Genomic DNA, 24,475 nt, shown 5'->3' with positions numbered 1-24,475 from the left:
TATACTGTTTTACTGAGGGCATGTGCATATATAAATTGCTAGTGAAATCTTAAATCCAGATTAGGGTAGTGTTAAAATAGCCAGAAGAGAAAAACGTTTTAATGTTAAAGAAAAGTATATCCTAATATTGCTATTTAGAGTAAGAAAGATAAAGTTGTGAACATAAAGTATGCCCTTTGGTGAATGACTTGCAAACCTGGCTGTGGAAACGAATACGGTGAATTGCATCACGTGGCTTTCGTGCGTAAGAGTTTCTCTGGCGTTCCCTCTGCGCAGGTCGAAGCCCGCTCTGCGCCGCAGCTGGAGCGGCAGCACCACGGCCGGCGGCCTGGAGGGGAGCGTGCGGCTGCACGAGGGCTCCCAGGTCCTCCTCACCAGCTCCAGCGAGATGGGCACCGTTAGGTACGTGGGCCCCACTGACTTTGCCTCAGGGATCTGGCTTGGACTGGAGCTTCGAAGCGCCAAGGGAAAGAATGATGGGGCAGTGGGAGACAAACGCTACTTCTCCTGCAGGCCAAACCATGGGGTCCTAGTGAGGCCCAGCAGAGTGACCTACCGGGGGATAAACGGGTCAAAGCTTGTGGATGAGAATTGCTGAGTTAAACTTCTACAGTATTAAATGAGCTCACACACACACACACACACACACACACACACACACACATATATAATGTAAAATAAAGAGTCCATGGCAAATGGTTTACTTTATTTAGCTTTTAGCCGTTATTTAAAATTTGAAAATAGAGCTATCTTCATGAAAATCATTATAACAATTCAGAGACTCCTTTAAAAAGCTAGAAATACGAACTGTGGGAATCATGGTTCTCTTAAAACAATCTCAAAATAAGCCTTTTTTTTTTTTTTTTTTTTTTTTTTAAAGATTTAAAGCTTTAGACCCAAGAGAATTCTGAGACTTGGGAAAAAATGTGCCATTAAGTAACTGACTGACGTTGCTTACTCTGTCTCATTTTTGCACAGAATAGTGGGTTTTCCATATGCCATAATTGTGAAGGTTTTCACTAGCCTTGGTTAACCTAAGACGTTCACATGACCTTTTTCTGTCAAGTATTTTCGGAGTTTTTATTTCTTTCTCTACTAATAAGGACGGTAAGAGAATAATAGCTGTGTGGCTAGGTATTTTTCATGTCTTTGGGTCAAGTTATTTGCCCTTCCAGGAATGCCCTCACCTACAGATACGTTAGAACTGTAGGTAAGGCATTCCTGGAAGGGGCTCTGGAGCTCAGCCTCGTGCCCGCTGCCAGGTTCTAAAGCCGCTCTTCCTCACCCGGGGTCACGAGCTAGCTGGTTACCAGAGCTACAACTAGAACGTGGGTTTCCTGACCTGTGGCTCGGGCTCTTTCCGCTGTACAAAGCATGTCATCTCAGATCTTTCTTCTGTGTTAGTGACTGCCTCATCTGGAGGAACCACAAAAACCCATGATTAGGTTTATGAATTCAAGTCACAATTAGAATTTTTTGCACGTGCTTAATTAACTTCCTTATGGGACATATCTATAAAACACACATATGAAGCACTTTTAAAATAAAACATGATGCACTTTCCTCTTTGTGGAGAATTTGCCATCATTTCCTCCAGGGATATGAAAAACATTAAAAAAATTATATTTATGACAAGAGAGCAAATTAAGATATGTTAAGAAGAATGTAGTAGCTATTCATTTAAATGTTTATGGTTTCTTGATTTTTTGTGTTATTATTCATAAAACTGGTGTTGCGTTTGCTGTTGTTGCTGTTTTTATATTTTCAATTGTTGCAGAATTCAGCCTGTTATAAAGCTGCAGAACTATATCATGTTTTTATTTTCCTTTGGAGCACATGTTTAACAAACTAAGCTTCATAATAGAGTGATGTAATAATGCAGAACGTTTGTGTTGTGGATATGTATTGAAGTTTGTCCCGTATGTATAAAGATATATCTTTTATTGTAGATATTTAGACTCTAAACTACCATGGAAATATTGGAACAGTTTGCTTTATAAGATAAAAAGCATCCTTCAAAATGGAGCTTGCTTTGTGCTTTAGAAATAATACATTGAACTATTTTGCAATATACTATTTAAAATCTAAATTCTCTTGCTTTGCTGCCTTTTTAAAAAGGTGTGAAATTTCAAATATTGCTAGAGCTATTTTCCTGAAATACATTTGCAAAATAAGGCTGCTTTGTAATCAAGGAATATTTTTGATTGAAGAAAGTGACTGTACTGTGATTCAAAAGTAAACTTATTTTATTATATAGTTTATTTCTTAAAAACTCTATTTATACCTTACCGTGAAATCCATGACTACACTGAACTTGGTGGTCCATAATTCTTCCTGTTAAATATAAAACCCTGTAAGTTAGTAACAGTAATGCCAACACTGAATTTATTTTGAGGTCAGAGAACCAATTGTTCTCATATTTAGATTAGGATTACTGAATCCATGTAATGTGTATGTTTTACATATACTATACGTAAAAATTAGGTGTTTTCATTTGTGTTTTGCTTATGTCATTCAAAGTTCATGTCTTGAGCATTAATAAAAAGGGAAGCTGTTCTGGTTTGGAGTGGCATGTTGTCACTGACCCTGCCTGCAGCTCTCCTTTTCTCAGGTACTCAGAGTGTATATGCTTTGTAGTTCACTTTTTTTCTTCTTACAGTAATGACTTGGATTTGTCCCATCGTTACCCTATAGCAGTGGTCTCCATCCTTTTTGGCACCAGGGACCGGTTTCGTGGAAGACAATTTTTCCACGGACCGGCGTGGGGGGATGGTTTCGGGATGATTCAAGCACATTACATTTATTGTGCACTTTATTTCTATTATTATTACATTGTAATATATAATGAAATAATTATACAACTCACTGTAATATAGAATCAGTGGGAGCCCTGAGCTTGTTTTCACTTGCCACTCGCTGATAGGGTTTTGATACGAGTCTGCAAGCAGTTGATCTATTATGGTCTCTGGGCAGTCAGACCTCTCTGCTAATGATAATCTGTATTTGCAGCCGCTGCCCAGCGCTAGCATCACCGCCTCAGCTCCACCTCAGATCATCAGGCATTAGATTCTCATAAGGAGCACGCAACCTAGATCCCTCGCATGCGCAGTTCACAGTAGGGTTCGCGCTCCTATGAGACTCTAATGCCACCGCTGATCTGACAGGAGGCTGAGCTCAGGCAGTAATGTGAGCGATGGGGAGTGGCTGTAAATACAGATGAAGCTTTGCTCGCTGGCCCGCCGCTCACCTCCTACTGTGCGGCCCAAGGGCTGGGGACCCTTGTCCTATAGAGAGTCTTAAAAAGTACCATGCTTCTACTCAGCAAATAAAGTTATGTTTTTAGCTACTCTCCAATTATATTGTTTTGATGGAAGAGAGCCATTTAAGAAGAGAATGTATTTCTGTGGTTTTCTAAAATTGCTTAATTATCTTTTATACCAGTGGGATTTCATGTGTTTATTTAGGGTAGGATAGAAAACCTTGAGTTTATAGATTTTAAAATATATATAAATAAGTATCTACATTCTACTAAAAGGCTTTGTTTCTATATTTTAAGGTAATTTGATGGGAGTATTTTTTAAGTGCTTAAAAGTGTTGAGATACAGACGTTTGTGGAATCTGAGCTGAGGCATTGTAATCTTGGTGAGTCCCTTGCACTGTCCTCTCCTGAACTCCTTATCCACTCTCATGTGTTATTTTTCTCCTTAGCATTTACCACCCTTGGTCATGCTACAACTTTTTGCTCATTACTTGTCCTGTTCCCTCACTGGATTGAGGGATGGGTTTTGACTGTTTTGTTCATCATTTCATCCCTAACACCTGGAATAACACTTGGCACCTACTACATGCTCGGGAAACGTTTGTTAAATGAACAGAGGCAGTGGAGGCTGTTGATGGTTTAAAGTAGAGGTGTTGTCTCGCCAGCTTCAGCCAGGTGGGCTTGAGAGACCAGGCCGTGGGATGCGTAAATTTTGCTGGGTAGGGGAGGACAAAGGACAAGAAAGGTTTGAGTCATGGTAGCCCAACTTTACCCCAAAATAGTGACATGAAGGAGATAGAAGGATATTGGGTGTCAGGGGTAGAAAAGGGGGCAGGAAAGACACAGTGGGGTCACCTAACTGCCTATCTATTGTCCCTGGGGCTGGTTTTGAATTTCTGTTGTGATATGATGATAACTTAAGGAACACAGTAACGTGTGGTCTAACACAGAGAGGATGAACTGGATCTCACCCAGGTGTGCACAGCATTGGTTTCCGGTGCCAAGCATTTTTATTTCAGAGTTTTATTTTGGACCTGCCTATTTAGACTATGTGATAATCTTATTTAAGCCACGTTGACTGAGGCTAGAGACCTAATGTGTTAGGAATCATTCTTAGTTAAGAAATAGATCTAGTAATTTTTAACCGTTCACTGGATATTTGTTACCTAAATGATTGACTCAGAGACATAATATGTATCACCACATGGCAAGCAAGTAGGAGAATTTATTTTTTATTTTTCTTCATGCCCTTTGCTTCACTACACTTATCTGTAATACAAACACAGTAGTTAATACAAAACTCACATCACATATATTTTTAGTAATTGTTTAGTAATATCCCTTGGTACATAGGCCCTTATTTACAAACAATGTCACATAAGCTGCTTGAATATACAACAGACATTCTTAGTGGAGCTTGTGTGTGGGCTGAACAAGTTAAGTAGGTCGTGTTAAGATTTTCTTACCAGCAGAGTATGATGCCTTTGCATAGGCAAAAAGAATTTTTTCTAGCAAAATTTTTGCCAATACTCCTTTTTACAGAAGGGAAAAAGAAGTTTATGGGGAGGAATTAGGGTAGATGGGCACATGTTACTGACAACAATATATTTTCATTATGCGTGGTAGAAATGAAACTTCTTTTCTGCTTGTAGCCTTTTCCCTTGACGAGAAAGGCACCAAGCGGTGTGGGAACCTTTTTCCTCTTGTCCCTTTAGAATATCTTATAACAAATAGAATTTTCACGATAAAGCAGCAGCAGGTCTCATCATTTTTCAGTTCAAATAGGGAAGTGTGGTCGTGGTGCTGCAGAGGGGCAGTAAGTTCTGAGTTATGTTAGTAAAGATACTCTAGGTGTTTAAATTGAGACTATTAGCTTAAAACATAACCTGTCCCTAGTGATCACTGCTGTCATTTGACAAATGATCATAAATATGGTTTTAATTTCAGCTCTAAAATCCTAAATGAACCCAGATGTCAAGTTTGTTGCTCCTGTAGATAAACGCAGGTCCTTACACTCAGGCACACCTTGTATGCCTCTTTGTCCTCGGAGGAACTGGTTTTAGGATTGGATATTTAGTCGGAGTTGTTTGAATTGGATAAATGAAATTAAATAGGGAGTATCAGGAAGCTACTTGTGCTGAACTAAATTTGAATTTTAAGCATTCCTAAAGTTTAGGAAGTTTAAATATCCAGATGCTGTGTTCTCCTTGACCTGTGTTGATCTCATAGAGGTTAAGTTCTTTCAACTCCAGCCTGATAGAGGTGTTACTCAAAGTACCCTTACCTTCTTGAAGACTGGACTGTTTTTCACATAACAAATCAAATTAGACTGACATGGAAATGAATCATGTTAAAATTACATGCACAGCTTCAAGCTATTCTTTTTATTCTTTCTCTAATATGACTTCCAAGATTCAGCTTAAATCTCAGTCAACAGTGTTGATGATATTGGCTGTCCCTGACAGTTCTTGTTATGAAGAATAGGTGTTACTATGCAATATCTTTGGGAAAAGTATCCTAAAATGGATTTTAAAATGAATTTTAATCATCATAAAAGTCCCAATTGATGGCAGGGGAAAGTGGGTTTTGTATTATACACAATAGAGAAGAGGATTAAAGTGAAAATTTTCAGTCTCCTTTATTGAACCTGCCAGTAAAAATGGATTTCTAGTAAGAATTCCAGTAGATTATATGTGTCAGTTAAAAATGTTGTAATTTTTCTCAAGCGATCTTTTCTCTTTCTTGAAGGGACTAGGGCTTAGGGAAGTAAGAAATAGCATGAGATTTCTTGAGGTCTCACTTCACACTCCTTGATGTGTGACAGAGGAAAATTCAGTGTCATGTTCTGCTTTAGTTTCTTTTATAAAACATCACCGGCTGCTTACTGGTACATACATGAGGAAAAAGAATTCGTCCTTAATCTTACTTTACTTCTTACTGAGAACTGTGAAATACCACATAAATATTATTTTGAAATAATGCAAAAATATTTAAATTGGTTTTTTTCCCCTCAAGTATTAGATGCACTAAAATGTAGACAGTTGCCTGCAGTGGTCACAATCTTCTCTTTTGGTCTTTTGGTGGGGCATTTGAGTTGGCTATCTTTTGGGGATTCCCTACTACTAGATCCACTATAACACTATATAATTCGGAACAGGTTTCCAAAAATTGCCCTCCAGTGGCAGTGGGTGTCTCCACAAACCCGAAAAGAGGGATTCTCTCCAATCCAATGGTGACTGGGAGAGAAGACTCCTGTTATTAGCGAATTCCTCGTCATAATGGTTCCATGATGCTTGTTCAGAGATGCCTGACTCCACAGACACTGCCTGGTCGTGAACGTGTGGCTTATCCTGGGCTTTGTTACTCTGGGAATGAGCACTGACAGCAAGCGCATCAGATCTGTCATCGAGTATTAGGTGTGGTAACAGATAACCTTCAAGTGATAAGTTGCATGATTTTACTTTGCTAATAAGATTGCCACTGTAGCAAATGTAATAAAAGAGAAGTAAGTGGTGCCATGGTGAGCGTGAAGGTCATTAAACAGACATGATTCTCATAGTCCTGTGTCAGCTTTGCTTCTTTCAGGAAACCACCCCAGATAGCAACCTCATTTTGCTATGTTAATGATTTTGTGATTTGTTAAAGAGATCTTTGAATAGAACAATAAACAGAGAACTGATGCTAAACTTCTTTCTGGTCTGCTTTTGTATAAAGATTAAATATAATTTGGCTCACTGGGATTGTGCACTGAATTAATTGGCTTTGGCTCTGAATGAATTAAGGGTCTCTCACACACACATGCACGTGCGCACGCACACACCAGTCATGTCCTACCAACTGTGGGCCAGATGTTGGGATTTACCTTACACAGAGGTGAAGTCTTACAGAATCATAGACTTCAGAATCAAAGGAAGGGGGCCTCTGAGACCAAACTGCTCATGTTTTTAAATGAGAAAGTGAGAGTTTAACTTGCTCGGGTCATGTAGGTAATTGCTGTCTAATACCTACGCCCTTAACTCCTGCTCAGTCTGCCTGCTGTTTCTCAAATAATTGACGAATGCTAAACCATGCAGAATATTATAACCATCTGAGGTTTTAACAGTCCGATAGTCATCTATACTGGCAAATAACCTCTCAAGATGTAAACGCTCTAGGGAGCGTTAATATACTAGTTGCTAAGGCTTAGTGAGTTCATTTAGTAAGACTGCCTTTCAGCTAACATCGGCTGAAAAACACCTACCCAGCGAGCCTTTTAGTGATGGCGGGATAACTAATTGTGAGCAATTGCTTTCAAGGAGGCAGTAGGCCTTAGCAGATGAACGGAGTGGGGCAACCGCTGGAGCACGTGTCAAGCGGAAGGAGCTGAGGAGTGGACAGCGGTCGGCGCTGCAGGCAGACCCGGTACCTGCGGTTCTCCTACCCTGGTGGTGCCGTCTTTACATGGAAGGGTTACACGCTTGTTTACGTTTACTGAACAGCCGAAGCGGGGAGAGTCATCGCTCTGGTGCTGTGGTTCGAGTCCGTGTTCCTCCCTGCCCCCAACTCCATGCCGTAGTCTTTTGTTGCACTGAGCTTTTCAAATGTTTCAAAGCTGTTAAGCTAGGGCTAAAAATAGCTTTGTACTTGAGTGGTGCATTAAAACTTAAACACACCTACTCAGGATACCAAATCAAAACAGAATCTTAATAGAAGCCTTACCAGTTGTTCTTGATAATTATCTTTTATTTTAGGGCATCTTGTGGAGGATTATGGGAATGCTGGTTTCTGTTTTGTATGTTCACACAACAGCATAGGGAACCATCTGCTGCAATGAAATTAGCAAAGTCAAGTTGTATGTTCTTTGGGGACCCATTTACAAAGTCATTAGCTAAAGACAGATTGACAACACACTTCATACATTTTATGAATTTTGTCATAGGAAGTCTGTTATTCAGAGTAGTCTAAATTCATAAGCATCATGTTTTAGGTCTACAAAGCTCATATGAATTTTAGTCCTACTATTACTGGAGAAAAATCTAGCAAAATAGCCTGATCCCTTAGAATTTCTTAGTGGTGTGCCCTGGGAATTTGGATGTAAAAGCCTCATATTTTATGGACTAAAGTTAATCTGTGGTTACATAATATCTTACAGCTGTAGAGTTTACCAAGCACTATATAGAGAGGCCAGAAATTTTTTAAAAAGAATTCATCAAATGGGTTAAATAGCTTCCTTTGATGCTTATTTTTTAACACTAAGTGTGGTAGAGAGTCTTTACATTCTTCTTTTGCCCTGAAAGGACTTGGTTCTGGTAGGGTTCTTGCTACTGTCATTAAACAAGTGACAGGCAAAGCCAGCGTGGCACAGAAGGGGAGCCGGGAGGGCCAGACGGGAGTGGTGGGGAGGGCAGGTGAGTAGAGACACACGCTGACTGTTGAAATTCTCCCCACACCCAACCCAAATCACTTGGGAATTCAAGAGGTATGAGAGGGATTGCTTGTGCTTTCACACAATTTATAATCTTCCTGAGGGGCAGTGAGAAAGGGACGTTATTATCCTCATTTTGTACAATATATGGAGACACTGAGGTATAGACAGGTCTGATAACCCAGGGAGAGCCAGGACTCACATCCTAACGGGCTAGAGTATCTGGTCTTTCAACTACTAAGTATACCTTACTCTTTCTAAAACATAAAGTTCATTCCTGCTATGTTGATTTGCTATAATTTTGAGGTGCCACATATTGGCACTGGTCATTCCTCACAAATTGCTGATTTCCCAATGGAATGATTGTGAACTTCTGATGAGCTTCTTTATAGACATGGAATAAGAATAATTATACTAGCTTATGATTTAATTAACATAACATCTACAGACTTTTAATTGTGCCTGTTCATGTTCTAGGTGGAACTTTGCATCATAATTAATAAATATGTGAGTCCACAGCATATGTACAAATTGCTGGAGCCACATGGCTGGAGCAATATTGAGTGTACAACAGTCCAGGTTAATACGGTGCCAATACATGGGCTTGCAGCGAGTTAAATAAAACATCTTGAGGACGTCATATCTCAGTGTGGAGTTGTTTATTTTCCACGTATACAAGCTTTTAAGATTGGACTATCATTTACATGAAAATTGATACCAATAAAGATGATTAGAGAGAATCAACAAATCAATCTCAGTGGTAGTAAGGCACAACCTGAAAATGTAATGGATCTGTAGTTTTCAAGAAGAGAAGGGGATAAGATTTTTTCCTTGTTAATGAAAGAGTTGGCTATTTAACCACATAACATGCTCCCTGTTTCACTGGTTACTGGTGTTACAAATATAAAATGAAATTGTTCTTCTCAGTTTTGACAGCTTCTCTGTCATCCTTTTAGGAGAGTGTTTTTCAAAGTGTGATTCTTGGACCCCTTCAGGTGGTTTACAAATTAGACTAATGTTTATATAATTAGACTTTACTTTGCACCGGGCATGAGCTAAAACTTCATTGATACAGGTATTTAGAGATGAGTTCATTGATGTTTCATCTTCACGTGTGTCTGATGCAAATATTTTTGGCAGTTAAAGGAAAAGTGGTGTCCAGGGTATCAGTGCTTCTAGAGATGTGCAGAACTACTGACTAGGGCAAGGCTCTGCCATAGGAGGAATCAACACTCACTGGTCTAGTGTTGGCTTAGAACAGAATGGCTTTCCCACATCCAGAGTGAGACTTTTGATGTAGGTGAAATTAAGAAGGTAGGAGAAAAGGTAGATGAACACTGTCCTTTTGCTTGGGAATGCTTAGTGCCTAACAAGTGATAAAAAATGCTTTCTTCCCAAAGTGATGTTTTGGCACAGCTACCACCAGAAAAGAAACTGGGTAAGAGAACGAAGGGGAGCAGAAAGAAAGAATGAGATGAAAACTTACTGATAAAGCATCACTGCATATGTACATGTGTAAGGTTTAACAGATTCCCAACTCCTTTGCGTGGAGATAAATTTCATCTGCGAAAACCAAGTTCAGAACTCCCATTGTAATATGTCACTGCCAACCTCAGCACTCCAAGTGTTCCTTAGTTCCTTTACTCATTGCCACCCAGAGAAAAAATTCTGTTTTACCCTGTATTTGACAGGTATACAGATTATGCTATGTGTATTTCAGCAAATTTGTGTTTCCGTGTATGCTAGGATCACATGATAAAGGGAGCGAAAACTCAGGTGAAGCCCGAGGAAGGAAGGATAGATCCTGCATTAGTACCTCTTCTTAGGACCGCCGGAGGGCCTGCTACTCCAATGATCCACCACTAGGAGTAGAAACTTCAACTTGGTAAGCTTGGTGATTGAAACTGTTGAAAGGTTTGACACTAATGCCCATGAACGGATATGTTTCTATGCTTCCATGTATCACTGCTGCTTAAATTTTTTCTTTTTAAATCATCGGAGTTTATTTTAGTGGAAAGTCTTAAAATAAGTAATTAATCATTTAAATCTTGAGTTTTCAACACAGTAGGAAACCTCACACTCAGTTGTTCACTTTTAGTAGGAGGGTTCTCTTAAGGCATGAGGTATATTAGTTGGATGTTGGAATCTCTCGATCTGTACCCGTGTTTTGTCATCTCAAAGCACTTTTGAGTATTTGCATTTCATTTAGATGAGTGTATACACATTTTCTCTCTACTACCACAACTATTTACCACATTTTTACGATCGTCGATGAATCACCACAACTGAAAACATCCAAACGTCATCCACAGTGACGTTTCAGCGAGTTGTCTATGATTTTTCTTTTCCAAGTAAAGAATGTCTTTCCCCGCGCTGACACTGCAGAGAACTCCCTTGTTTCTGTTCCCTCTGCCCTCAAGTGGTCCAGGCCCACATCAACAAGGTAAGGGAGCATCTATGACTCCAACTAGGAAACACATGAGCGCCAGTTCTGCGTGCGTGGAGGTGGAGCGCACAGGATTGGAAAGAAACAGGGGGAGGTGGACGCCAGCCGTGCGTCAAAACCCTGCGCAGCCCCATTCGGGCCTCGTGTTTATCCCTCGTCTGTATGAGATTTTCTCCTCTTGAAAGAATAGGGTGAACCCGTGCTCAAAACCTCTTGAAGCAATTTGAAAATACAGCTTTTGGTGTGGCACTTCGAAACATGTTGGCACAGAATGAAAAGTGACATTTGGTCTGGGGCTTGCGGAGGCCCCGTTACCTGGCGCGCGCCGCCCTCGGGCTGGGGCTCGGGCTCAGGGCGCAGGCTGGCTCTTGGCCGCGGGGTCCTCGTAGCGGCCCGGGCCCGGGGCGGCGGCCTCCGGGGGGAAGCCCTGCTGCTGGTAGCCGTAGTGGACGGTGCCGCACGGGAAGTGGCGCAGCCTGAACAGAGGCACGTCCCTCAGGCTGGCGGTCAGCGAGGATGGCTCGAGGAGCAGAGAGGTGCCCGGACGGCGGCCGGCGGCGGCGGGGGGCAGGATAGCACGGCCGCCCTCGCCGCCCGCGTTCCCCCTCTCGCGCTGCTCCTTCTTTGCCGGAGGATTGCTCTTTTTGGTGGGTTTCTCTGTAAACCAGGAGCCGTAAGTTGGGTTCCATAGGCTGGTGGGCTTGTTTCTGGACCCCTGGACTTGGTGCAGCTCCGAGGGCGGGTTGCACTGAGAGAATGCCATGTTAACGTGTCCCCCCTTCACGGCCGGCGCCCTGGCGCCTCGGGCAGAGGCCTCTGCGGCCACGGGCTTCTTGCCGGCTTTGCCCGAGGAGGCGGAAGGCAGAGCCGTGCGGGCGGCTGGCTCGCGGCCCTCCTCCCGCTTGGCCTGGGGAGCGGAGACCAGCAGAGGAGGGATTCCCTCAGGGTCCTTGGGCCTCATGGGCACCTTCTCTTCCTCTTCCACGAGGGGCCCGTATTCTATGGGCAAAGCAGTGTTGATCACATCTGGGTCCTACAGGTGGGAGAAATGGACGGACAGAAACTTTGAACCACAGGCCAAACATGTTGGATCTGGAAGCTCCCTTAGCCGCGGATGTCAACCGAACTTATTTTACAGATGAAGAGACTATTCAGTGTTTATTGGGAATCTGTTAATTTATAAGCACGGGGGAATAAGAAACGGGAAATCATCCTTATCTTTGGAGAGCTTGGTGGATAAGTACTATTACAGAAGTGCCTGCAGGTGCTGGGAGAGGGTGCCGGGAAGTGGCCCACTGCCAGGGCAGGCGAGAGGGGTCAGGAAAGACTTTGCAGAGACCACCTTTGGGCAAATCTTAGAGATTAATGGATTTAAAAGATTGTAAATTACTTTAAAAAAATGATTCCAGTTGAAATCCTTTCAACTAAAAAGTCTATGTGTTTGACTTCAAGTGTGTGTGTGTGTTTGTGTGTGTGTTGGGGGCAAGGGGAGGGTAGGAGAGGAAAGACACTATGTGGGCTTAACAGGTTAACTTCTAGTTCTCTTCTTTCCATTTCCATCATGTTTGGATGGGCTACACTTGATTTTAACATTTCTGGGTATTGTCATCGTATCATTACACGTGCCGATATCACAATGCAGTTCTTAACTAGTTCTTTAACAGTTCTTCAACTAGTCTGTATCTGATGAAACCCAGGAAATACTGAAGTGCTAAGAGGAAAACCATTTACAAAATCAGCTCTGTGCTAGATCATTTTTACAGCAACAGACTAATATAGAAAAGCAGAAGGCAGTTGCCAGAGATTTGAGGAAAATTTGTGGTAGAAAGCTTAAAGTTGCAGAAACTTGATTCTGTAATATTTTATGCAAATTGGAAAAACCATTACTTCAGTTTAACAGAAAAACATATAGGTCCAGTATTCATCAGTAAAGAGTTTAAGAATAAAAAACAACTACCTTCTAATTCTCTCTGCTTTAGTCTTAATTCCTTCCCTATTAATCATTAATCTCTATAGTGAGGCATTCAAAATATGCTTGTACAGAGTTCCTTGCTTTTAAGAGGGCTCTTATGTACTTTGGAGAAGAAAATTACTCCAAAGTATATATACTTAAGTGGATGTATTCCATTAATATTACAACATAATAACCTAAAAGCCACTGAACATAAAGTTCTCTGAAAGAACCCCGAATAAGTTGAAGTCTATGTAGATAGATGCCTTCCGAGCCCAAAGGGCCCGAAAAGATGGAATCTAGAAGACAGGAAATGACTAGTGTGAAAATGTGTATGTCTATTGTCACAACTAAGATGAGAGGGAGTTTAGAGAGGTAGTGGTTTATTGTCTGACTTCTAAAATGTTCTCCAGAATTAGATATCCTGACAGAATGAGAGGCAAGAGAGGGAAAGAAAGCACATACAGCGGAGCGGAGGTAAGTGTTGGCCTGAAAGTGGTGCGGGCGGTGCAGGAGGAGGGGCCGCCCTGAAGGAGAGGAGGGCACGGCCCCACTGAGGACGGCGCAGATGCAGAGGCGAAGGAAACAGAGGGGGCGGGGGTTCTCACTTGATTGCCTCCACTCTTGAGGAGGTAGGAGGCATAGTCATCTGCGGAAAATGGTATCCCATTTCTATCAAAAGAGGAAAAACTTAGTCCTTACTGACGGAAATGGGAGCGGGGTTTGCATAGGGACCAGCGGGAGGGCGGGGAAGCTGTGTGGCTTGCACAAAACCTCTCCAAGCCTCAACTCCTCTAAGTGGCAGCGACTAGTATTTGTCTACAAAACAGGCAAACTGAGATACTACTCATTTTACTTCATAGATAATTAACATTCGTCCTCATGCTCGTAACTCATATTTCCTGGCTGGTGTAACTGTTATTTCACATTTTGGTATTTGCCATCTTCAAGACTTTTCCATATAAATGCTGGCCAAGGGGGGCGGAAATGTTTATACCTGGGTGCAGTATTCAATCCTCTCCAAAATTATGGCAAAGTTGGGCCTGTCTTCAGGCTGATGTTGCCAGCACTGGGTCATTATCCGGTATCTAAAATAAGAACAAGCACATTAATTAAAATCAAGAGAAACAGGATGAAAAATTCGTTTTTTCCCCCAGCACTTTTCTAAATGGGACTGGAATGGCACTGTCTTCGAGGGTGGGGACTCATCTTGTCCCGTGTTGGCACGTGTTGCCAACTGCCAACTGCTGATGGGCAGAGTGTGAAGGTGTATATAACATAGGGCTCGTGAACACGGACATCCTGGTGTTTACGTTACATATGGCTCCTCTCGTTCCATTCCTGAATTAAAGTCACCTCTGGGACAGAATATTCTATTTCCCATCTGCCTTGTTTGTGGGAAGGAGGGATGTCAGACAGGACAGCAGAAAACGCAGGGAATAGAAACACTTAAAGGAGACTCAAGACCCATGGTGTAGGGCAGCAGGGGCGGAGTCTGGGACACAGATTCCTAGGAGGTGCTTGAGGCGTGTGAGCCTGGTGAGTCCACAGCCTCCATCCAGACGATGGATACCTTTTCAGGTGTGACATTATTGCTTTCAAGGGGCTGGAAGACTAACCCATTGAAGCCACAGACATATTCCTCTCTTGGGGCATATTAAATGAGGTCAGCCATCTGTTCCTTCATTTTAAAACAAAAAAGCATATGTGGCTGCAGATATTTTTTGAAAAGGAAAACTGTGCTTAGTAACTTGTAGAAATTCCTAAAAGAGTCGTACACAGGCCCGGGGCAGTTCTTAGGTGGGTCCATCCGTCCTCCACTGGTGACAAACTCCAGAACCTCCTGGTTGCTTTTGCTAGGGTACGGCATGTATCCAAGAGAGAAGATTTCCCACAGAAGCACTCCGAAGGACCTGCGCACAGGACGGGAGATGTGGATACGGGTACACACACAGACACAGGCACTGACACACACACCTGTACACATACACACTCAGACACACACATAAATACACAGACGCACATACATATCATATACACAGGGACATAAACACATACACATACACAGACACACATACATAGACACACACAGACATACACACATGTAAAATTTTAATTTTTTAAATTTCACATTTTTTCCACAATAAAGAACTCTTCATATGGAGAAAAAGAAAAGAATGAGAAAGTAGTCACATGTGAAGCTCCCTAAAAACATAACCAGCATGTTATTTTTTTGGTTCAAGTTTCTGTGCTTTGATTTTTTTTTTTATATAATTGCTGTGATTTTTCTGCAAATTCCATTATAGCATAAACATTTTGCATGCTAATGCCAACATTTTTATAAATAGAATTTGACGTGGCTGTAAAGTGTTCCACTGAGTAGTTGTGCCATAATTTGCCGTATCATTTCCAGACTGTTTTCAATTTTTCAAATATTTAAAAAATACTGTGCTGAACATCTTTATACATTTTTAAAAGGACAATTTCCTTAGGATAAATTTCCTGAATTTAGAATTAGGATAATCTAGTAAAATCTAGGATAATTTTAAAGGAATTACTAGGTCAAAATAATATGAACACTGAAACATTCTTTACCCATATTGTCCATTCGACTTCCCAAGGGGTCTCTCTGATCATCAACCAGCATTGTGCATCAGGCACTCCCACCAACACTGAGAACTTTTGCTGATTTTTAAGGTAAAAAATGGTAGAATATTTTAAATTATGTTTATTGACTTGATAACATGGTTGAGTGTGTGTGTTAATTCATTTTTTTTTTCCTATGAATGGTTCATATTTAACCACATATTGTCCATTTTAAACCACATATTGTTTTGGTATCTATCAGTTTTTTTGATTTATAGACATACTTTATATATCAAAGATGTTAACCTTTTATCCAAAATTCAAATAACTTCTATTAGTTGCGTTCTAATTCTCCTTTTTAGCATGCCAAAGATTTTTATTTTTAGGTAGTCAAATCTATTTAAAATTTTTTTGTGATTTCCTCCACCTGTTTTATAGATTCTACAATCCTCTCTTTACCAGCAATTAGATGAATATTTGCTATTTTCTTCCAGTTGTATTTGTTTTCTTCTCTCTTCCCAAATCCAGTCGGAATTGAGTTTGGTGTATAGTGTGAGGTAAGGATGTCACTTTATCAGCTCTTCTAAAACCACTTTTCGAACAATACATATTCCTAAAATAATTTTCTCTTCAACTATTGACTTGTGAGTAAAGCAGGTCTGTTCCAGGCTATCTATTCACTTCATCGATTTGTCTGCTTCTTGCATTGATACTACACTCTTTTACTTTTTGTGTATTTATGTTTTAATATCTGGTAGGGCATTTTCCCCTTATTTCTCTCTTTTTAAAGAAATGTATTTGATTTCTCATTTATTTGCTTTAAATGAACTTTATAATGATTTTTATCATGTTCCAAAATCATCTGCTTTGATATTTTGACTAAAACTTGTCTTTTAAAACTTTAATTTCATAATTAGCTTTTTGACAGAAAAAAAAAAAAGCCTATTTTTATTTTTGTGTCTGGTTGTAGTTTTCTGATGTTAATAAATATTACCTCAAAAATTGTAAAGAACTGTAGTTCCTCCATCTCCTAAGGAACACAAAGTACTTTTTATTGACATAATTTAGGTGAAATTTCACAGGTTCTTGTGAGGAGAATTGGGCAAAGATATTTTCCATATATTTTAGGTGAGAAGGCTGAAGCAGAGGTTATTATACAGCTAATTCAAGACAGACTGGAATACATGATTAGATCTCTTAATTCTACTGCCTACAAATTGCCTGGTGCATATATTATTCCTCTCTGTTTGGTGGTCTGCCCCCAAGGCAAAACAAAATAAGCAAAATCATGGATGAAACTGGCAGCAGGGCTTAAAGAATTCCAGCGATATGTTTTCTGCTTGTCTAGACAGCTAGGGAGATAGATTGCAGTATCCTTTGAGAGAACCACTATATAGACTGAAAATAGGTGTTTATTTTCTTACTTTAGAGTTCAAGGGAGCAAGAAGTCATGTTGATTATAGAACGTGGATAATTTCAGGTAAGTAGTGTTGTCAGATTTAGCAGATAACCAGACAGGGCACTCAGTAACATTTGAATTCCAGATAAACAAGAAATACTTTATAGTATTAGTGTATCCCAAACACTGCATGGGACATACTTATACCAAAACATTATTCACTGTTCATCTGAAATTCCATTTTAACTGGCCATTTTGTATTTTATCTAGCAATCCTACAGATAAGGTAAATCTATATTTTGTATGCCAAATGGTTCTTTAATCACCTATAAGCTAAACCTGTCCTAAATAGGAACTACAAGGTCCAAAGCTTTGCACCAAAGCATTCAAAATCAAACAAAAACAAATATAAGAAAAAAATCCCACTCCGTTTCTCCTGGTATTGAACTTGCTCTGCCTGAAATTATAGAAATAGCTTAAGTGATTGCTGATGAAATTATTTTAAAAATTTGAATCAATGAAAATAATCTGATGAAAAAGTTTTAAAGTCACAACTGTGCTATGTTTATCACCTTTTAAAGCTAAACTTTATTTTCCTTTATTCATAACTTGAAGGTGGAAGATTGTCTCCAGTTATGTCTCCGTGTTCACCCTCTGCCTGCCCCTTCCATCTGAACCACCACTGGCCCCAATTATGGTAGAGGGTGGGGCGCACTTTTAGGAAAAACGGGAACCCAAAAGTTACTGTATCGTATTTAAATCTCCAGCTGATTCCATCCACAGTTCGCTGCAGTTCTCTGAGCTTCAAACTCATGTACCGCCATCTCCACCGGCCTATTTTAATAGACAACTCAGACTTGCTAGATGCATTCTGCATGCATGCAGAATCTAGTTCCCTGACCAGGGATCAAACCCAGGCCCCCTGCATTGGGAGCGTGGAGTCTTACCCACTGGACCACGAGGGAAGTTCCTTCTGATCATTTTCTACTATGATTTTATTTGTCTCCTTGAAAGCTTGCAGCAATCTTGATCACCATTGGTCTGAAATTTGATGTGATGATGATGGGCTCTTGTGTTACTCTTTTTATTCACAGTGCTTGGCACTTGCTAGATGCTTTCATTCTGGAAACATATGTCCTTCTGGGAAATCTTCTTGAATTATTTCTTTGATATTTTTATTCCTTTCATTTCCTCCATTCATTCTTTCTGGGACTCCTATTTGTCAGCTAATTGGGTCTAATGGTCTAATCCCTTTAATTTTCTTTTCTTTCCTGTCTATCCCATCTATTTATAGTTGTTTTATTTTCTAGAAGATTTATTCAACTCTGTCTTCCAACCTTTCTATTACTTTCACACATCTGTCATCATCTTTAAAAAAAAAAAAACCTTTATTTTCTTAAGAACAGTTTTAGATTGTAAATAAATTATGAAGATAATACAGAAAGTTCCCACATACCTCACACTCAATTCCCTCTATTTTTAGCATCTTACATTAATGTGATACATTCCTTACAATTAACGAGCCAATATTAAGGCATTATTATTAACTAAAGCCCATAGTTTATTGAGATTTCCTTAATTTTTGCTGAATTTCCTTTTTCTGTTCCAGGACCCTATTAGAACATCATGTTATATTTAGTTGTCATGTTTCCTTAGGCTACTCCTGACTTTGGCAATTTCTCAGACTTTCCTCATTTTTGATGACCTTGACAGTTTCGAGGAGTACCAGTCAGGAATTTTGTAGAATGTCAAATTAAGATTTGTCTGTTTTTCTTAGGATTAGACTGGAGTTATTGGGTTTTGGGAGAAAGACCACAGAGGTTAATTGCCATTTCATCATATCAGGTGAAGGTACATGCTATCAACATGATCTATCACTGTTGACGTTGACCTTGATCGCCTGGCTGAGGTAGTGTTTGCCAAGTTTCTTTCTTCTCCCTGCTTTTCCCTCCCTGTGCTCTTTGAAAGGATGCTGCTGTGTGCTGCCCACATGGGCTCCGGGGAACTAATGCTCCATCCCCTTGGAGGGCTCTCTCATCATATGTTTATATCCAGGAAATTTTTTCCCCTAAAAACATTGTTTTAAATAATCTTTTGTCTTTAGATTATGGTTGCAATAATATAACTTTCTGAGGATATTGTTTTTAAAAGTTTTCCTAAGCTTTCTGCATTCTTCTTCCTCCAAGGTCCTTTTTATATGTTTGTTTCCTTCAGATTAGAATCTTTTCTCAAGCGTTTGTTGATTCTTGGCTGTCTGTTCATGTATTAAGACTGGGACATGACAAAGCTGATGGGAAGCTCTATGTAGATGAGGCTTGTCAACTGGAGGGCAAACTGGCTCGCTTGTTTCACGAGGTGCATTAGTTTCCTGGCTGCTGTAACAAAGTACCACAAATTTGGTGGCTTAAAACAACACAAGTTTATTCTCTCACAGTTCTAAAGGGTGGATGTCTGAAATCAGTCGCGTGGGCTGAAAGCAAGGTGACTGCGGGGCCAGGCTCCCTCCAGAGGCTCTAGGGGAGAACTGTTACTTGCCTCTTCCAGCTTCTGGTGGATGCTGGAATTCCTTGACTTGTGGCCACATCTCTTCAACCTCTGCCTCTGTCCTCTGTGTGTGTATGAAACTTCCCTCTGCCTCTCATGCCACTTGTGATGGCATTTAGGGCCCACTGGATAATCCAGGATAACTGTCTCTCTTCAAGATCCTCAACTTAATCACATCTGCAGACTCTTTTTTTCTTATAAGGGAACAACGGCAGGTTTCTGGGATGAGGGCCTGATACCTTTGGATGGCCATTATTCAGCCCACTAGCACTTGTGGTGTCTGAAGTTTTTCACTTCATTGGTCAGTTCCTCCTTCAAGAATCTCCTCATCTCCTTCTGCCTAGCTGCCGTGTTCTTGGCACGGAGGGGATGGAGGGGGCATACACCTTTAAGTAGGTAGACTTAAAAAAATATATATATATATGTATATGTATATATATATGCATGCTTATAGTAGAGAATTCACCCTTGCTGATGTCTGATGTCCCTCAGGCTGGAAAGACTTTAGTTCAACCTCTTCAGAGAGGGAACCCCAGCCCTGTGTGATGTTAGAGGAGGGACGGGGTGAGGGAATGATCTAGTTACTTTTTAAACAGATCTGTAACTCATTTTCCTCTCTGCTGCGCCTCTACTTTCAGAGGTGCTGGCACCTTCCATTCCTGGGCCGTTCTGGGGCTCCTGATCAGGCAGAGTGAACCAGGCTGCTTCTGGATGGCCCTAGATATCAACTTTCTAGTTTTCTAAGGAAGAGACCACTTGTCTGTAAACTTTCCAGTTTCCAAAATTTTGTCATTCTTGTTGTCTTTTTCCTCGTTGATTTTTATGCAACTAAAAAGACTCCCTTGGGGCTTCCCTGGTGACGCAGTGGTTAAGAATCCACCTGCCAATGCAGGGGACCTGGGTTCGAGCCCTGGTCTGGGAAGATCCCACATGCCGCGGAGCAACTAGGCCCGTGAGCCACAACTACTGAGCCTGCGCGTCTGGAGCCTGTGCTCCGCAACAAGAGAGGTTGCAATAGTGAGAGGCCTGTGCACCGCGATGAAGAGTGGCCCCCGCTTGCCGCAACTAGAGAAAGCCCTCGCACAGAAACGAAGACCCGACACAGCCAAAAATAAATAAATAAAGACTCCCTTGTATGTGTGTGTGTGAGTGTGTGTGTGTGTGTGTGTATTTTGGGAGGGAGCACAGGTTCAATTTGCCATTTAAAAAATTACGTGTTGCTCTTACAGGAATTATGTAAAACAGTATGGAGATTCCTCAAGAAATTAAAAATAGAACTAAAGATCTAGCAATCCCACTTCTGGGTATACATCCAAAAGAAATAAAATCAGTATCTTGAAGAGGTATCTGCAGTCCCACGTTCGTTGAAGCATTATTCACAATAGCCAAGATATGGAAACAACCTAAATATTGATTGATGGATAAATGGATAAAGAAAATGTGGCATGTATATAAACCATGGAATATTATTCAGCCGTAAACAAGAAGGAAATTTGCCATTTGCAACAACATGGATGAACCTGGAGGACAGTATGCTAAGTGAAATAAGTCAGACACAGAAAGACAAACACTCATAAGTGGAACCTTGGAAGCGGAGAGTAGAATGGTGGTTGCCAGGGGCTGAGGGGAGGAGAAGGGGAAGATGCTGGTCAAGGAATACAAGGTCTCAGTTATGCGGGATGAAGAAGTTCTGGAGATCTAATGTGCAGACAGTGTTTTCCAAACTGATTTTTAGCTGTAGAAGGGGTCTCACCACCACCATCACCTGCAGCACTTTTGTGCTGATAATTATTTCCTTTTCTCCGTGATTCTGTCGATGTGGAGAATTTCATTGGTCAATTTTTCTAGTCTTAACTCAATGTTGCATTCCTGGAATAAATCTAACTTTGTTATTCTGTGTGGCTCTCAGTGTGTGGTCCCCCAGCCTGCAGCACCAGCACTGCCTGGGAACTTGTTAGAAATGCAACTTCTCAGCGACCTCAGACCTCCTGAATCCTAAGCTCTCAGGGTGGGGTCCCGTGTTTACCTGTGTTTTACCAAAGCCTTTCCGGTGGTTCCGATGCTCTGTTGATGTACGCCAACCTCTGAGAGCCCCCGTTGGAGAGGTGTGTTGATTCTTCTCCTCTTACCCTTCCCCACGAGAGTGTGGGATCATTTGGCTCACGAGCTCTACCTTAAGGCCCACAGTGAGACCTGGAGGAGGGCAGCAGAAAGACTCACCACGTGTCTGTTTTAGAAGTAAATATTCCTTCCATGAAGGCCTCCGGGGGCATCCATTTGACCGGCAGCATCGCACAGCCTCCCTTTCGGTAGTAGCTCGCTCTGCAGGGAGAAGAGAAAAGCGGACTTGGTTCTGGAAATGGCTCTGAGCCAGGTACCTTGAGAGAGTGGCAACAACAAGGTCTACCCGTTAACGGACGGAAATTAACAAGGGGCGCCTGCGGTTCAGGAGGGGAGCAGGGGACACAGACCACCTAGTTAACAACCTTAGTGTCGCTTCATAGGAGACAAAACAGCCCACTGCAGGCGTGAAAGGAAAGATCTGTGCAATGACTAAAAATACCCGCTGGCAGATAGTTAGATTTCCCTGGTGGGTTTTGTTTATTATAACTCACAATGAATAACATGACGCCAACCTTGTAAGTACTGTTCCTGATGATCCACGGTAACGCGAGATCCAAAATGGGAGAACTGAGGGCAGGGCTGGTGTCCTCCTCTGGACCCTCCTCGGCACTCACACAGCATCTAATTCAATACAGGTGCTCGACATGGAACCCTCTAGGCGGCGGGCGGGAAGCTGCGTGCCATAGCAGAGCCCCCAGGAGAGCACCTGGCTTCCATGGTATGAGGTGACTCACTAGTTTTCGTCACTGATGTCATTAATGCAACTCACTGAAAAAAGCTAATAAATGAATTCATACCACTGAAGCCAGCTCCACCCCAGCCCTGTGCTCCCACGCCTGGTGTGTTATGGGAGGTGTCTCCCCACCAGCTGCCTAGATTAATTAATTACTCCAATAAACATGAACTGAGTACTGAGTATGTGTCAGGTGTTCCGCCACGTGCTGAGGACATAAATAAGTCATAGTCTCTCTCTTCCAACGTATGGTTTAGTGGAAGAAACAGACAGAATCAACTGCAGTAAGAACAACAACACATGTGATGATGTAGGTATGTACGAAGCTCGGTGACCAATGAAGAATGCATTTGTTCTACCCAAGGTGGGGGTAGAGTATAGGAGAAGTTTCTTGGGGGCGCTGTTGGAGCTGGAACGGCAAAGCAGCTCTCGAGGAAGACCATTCCTGACATGTGGTGTTGCACGGTGCCTGTGGGAAGCCGGGGCTGTAGGGAAGTTGGGTGGTGAAGCCTAGAGCTGGGGAACTGTCGGTGCTGAGGATGGAGAGGAAGGGCCAGATCATGTGACTCACTAAGTCTCACTGCAATGTTTGTGTCTTAGAGCACAGGCTCTCCCGGGGTGCTCTGAGACAGGAGGGGAAGGAACGCTGAGACTCTGGGTGATAGAAGAGGGTGAAATGGAGCATTACCAGGGTATGTGGTGGATACCAGTGGTAGATGACTGTAGCTGAAAACATTGCTAACCCCTAATTTCCCATGTACTGCTATCCTGTGGTAACAGGATGCCATCGGCATTCTTACCCCATGGAGATTGTTTACCAGTTCCGTGGGAGGCCTTCAAGGTCTCCCTTATTCTCCAAAGACTGAAAGGTCTACATGACCATCCCTCCTCACTCTCCCTCCGGATTAGGGAAGGTGTAATTAGTGACCATGCAAGGGAGTGACTTGCTCAGCTAATGGAGTGAGTCACTGTTGTAAATAATTAGACAAAGAAGAAATGGGAATTCCCTGGCAGTTCAGTGGTTAGGACTCTGCGCTTCCACTGCAGGGCACGGGGCATGGGTTCAACCCCTGGCTGGGGAACTAAGATCCCCCATGCAGTGCGGCATGGACCAAAAAAAAAAAAAAAAGAAGAAGAAACTAGGGGTTGGGAAGAGAAGAGTGGGATAAAGTATAATAGAGGTTTTGTTTTTATTTTAAATTAAAATTTACTTTATTTTTTAATGTAGCCTTAAGAATATGACAGGGAAAAAGAAATGAAGCTGAGCTAAGTACTGATGGGCTTTGAACTACATTCCTGTGTCTCCTGGTGTGAGAAAAGAAGAGCGATGAGCTGGGCCCAGTTTCCTGTCAGTTCTAAGGTGCTCTTGCCTGGGGTGACAGAAGCTAATCCTGTTTAGAATTCCTGAGTATTGAGGAAAGGGGTTAAGTAAGTTCAAGTTTACTTAGCAACTTTTTCCATATCAAGTATCCAGGTTATTCTGTGTTTCAGAACATGCTAGGACTATAGAGTTGGAACCAGAAAGACAATCTAATTAACAGCTTAGTGTCAATTATTGCAGGCAGTGTGATCCTAGAATTAGCCCTTCAGGCATGAGCAATGATTAAGGCTTCCCATGTCCTGAAAAGGAACTTAATGACATTTTAGGTGGCAAGTTGACAGGGCACCAGAGATGCTTTAGGGCACAAGCAGCCTTGTCGCACTCTCTTGAGGGGGTTAAGCTGAGGAGGTGAGCTCTGATGGGTGATGGCAGTCTTTACTCACCTGTAGATGTCTCGAGCCATTCCGAAGTCTCCAATCTTGGCCACTCTTCCAGGGCCTGGACAGGTCAAGAGGCAGTTCCTGGCAGCAATGTCCCTGGGAAGAAAGAAAATGAGAAAATGCATTTCCTAATTTTATTCTTGAAAAGATAAATGTATTATATTCAGCAGAAGGATTTTCACCTCCAATGTGAAGGTTCAGATAGTTCCCTTTTCTTCCCTATAGTTCCTTTCTACATTATACTTCAGTATGAAAGAAATAGCTAAGC

The 24,475-nt window shown here is 41.6% G+C and overlaps 2 protein-coding genes across 29 annotated transcripts in view; one reads left to right on the top strand and one right to left on the bottom strand.

Moving 5' to 3' along the window:
• CLIP4 (CAP-Gly domain containing linker protein family member 4) overlaps positions 1-24,475 on the top strand; it is an 87,245-nt gene that overhangs the window by 59,600 nt on the left and 3,170 nt on the right. For 4 of the 27 annotated variants that reach the window (XM_082356742.1, XM_082356733.1, XM_082356743.1 and 1 more), the window contains one exon: positions 277-2,614. In XM_082356742.1, the coding sequence (XP_082212868.1) occupies positions 277-598 (322 nt within the window). In that variant the 3' untranslated portion in view covers positions 599-2,614. Of the gene's footprint in view, positions 1-276; positions 2,615-3,556; positions 6,946-7,554; positions 9,306-10,409; positions 11,107-12,148; positions 12,555-13,473; positions 13,538-14,920; positions 21,482-24,475 lie in introns of those variants that run through there. The other 23 variants (XM_082356730.1, XM_082356735.1, XM_082356731.1 and 20 more) reach the window with 23 other exon arrangements.
• Positions 11,097-24,475, bottom strand: part of LOC309611836 (ALK tyrosine kinase receptor-like) — a 29,552-nt gene continuing 16,173 nt past the window's right edge. For both annotated transcript variants that reach the window (XM_082356773.1, XM_082356772.1), the window contains exons 6-10: positions 24,211-24,303; positions 21,810-21,911; positions 14,839-14,973; positions 14,058-14,148; positions 11,097-12,142 (exon numbers count right to left, since the gene is read on the bottom strand). In XM_082356773.1, the coding sequence (XP_082212899.1) occupies positions 11,459-12,142; positions 14,058-14,148; positions 14,839-14,973; positions 21,810-21,911; positions 24,211-24,303 (1,105 nt within the window). In that variant the 3' untranslated portion in view covers positions 11,097-11,458. The remainder of the gene's footprint in view (positions 12,143-14,057; positions 14,149-14,838; positions 14,974-21,809; positions 21,912-24,210; positions 24,304-24,475) is intronic.

This window comes from Balaenoptera borealis (assembly GCF_965194805.1).
Source record: "Balaenoptera borealis genome assembly, chromosome: 15".
In the NCBI taxonomy this organism is placed as follows: Eukaryota; Metazoa; Chordata; class Mammalia; order Artiodactyla; family Balaenopteridae; genus Balaenoptera; species Balaenoptera borealis.
The sequence above is the reverse complement of the archived record's forward strand: the minus strand, read 5'-3'. Positions and strand labels throughout refer to the sequence as shown.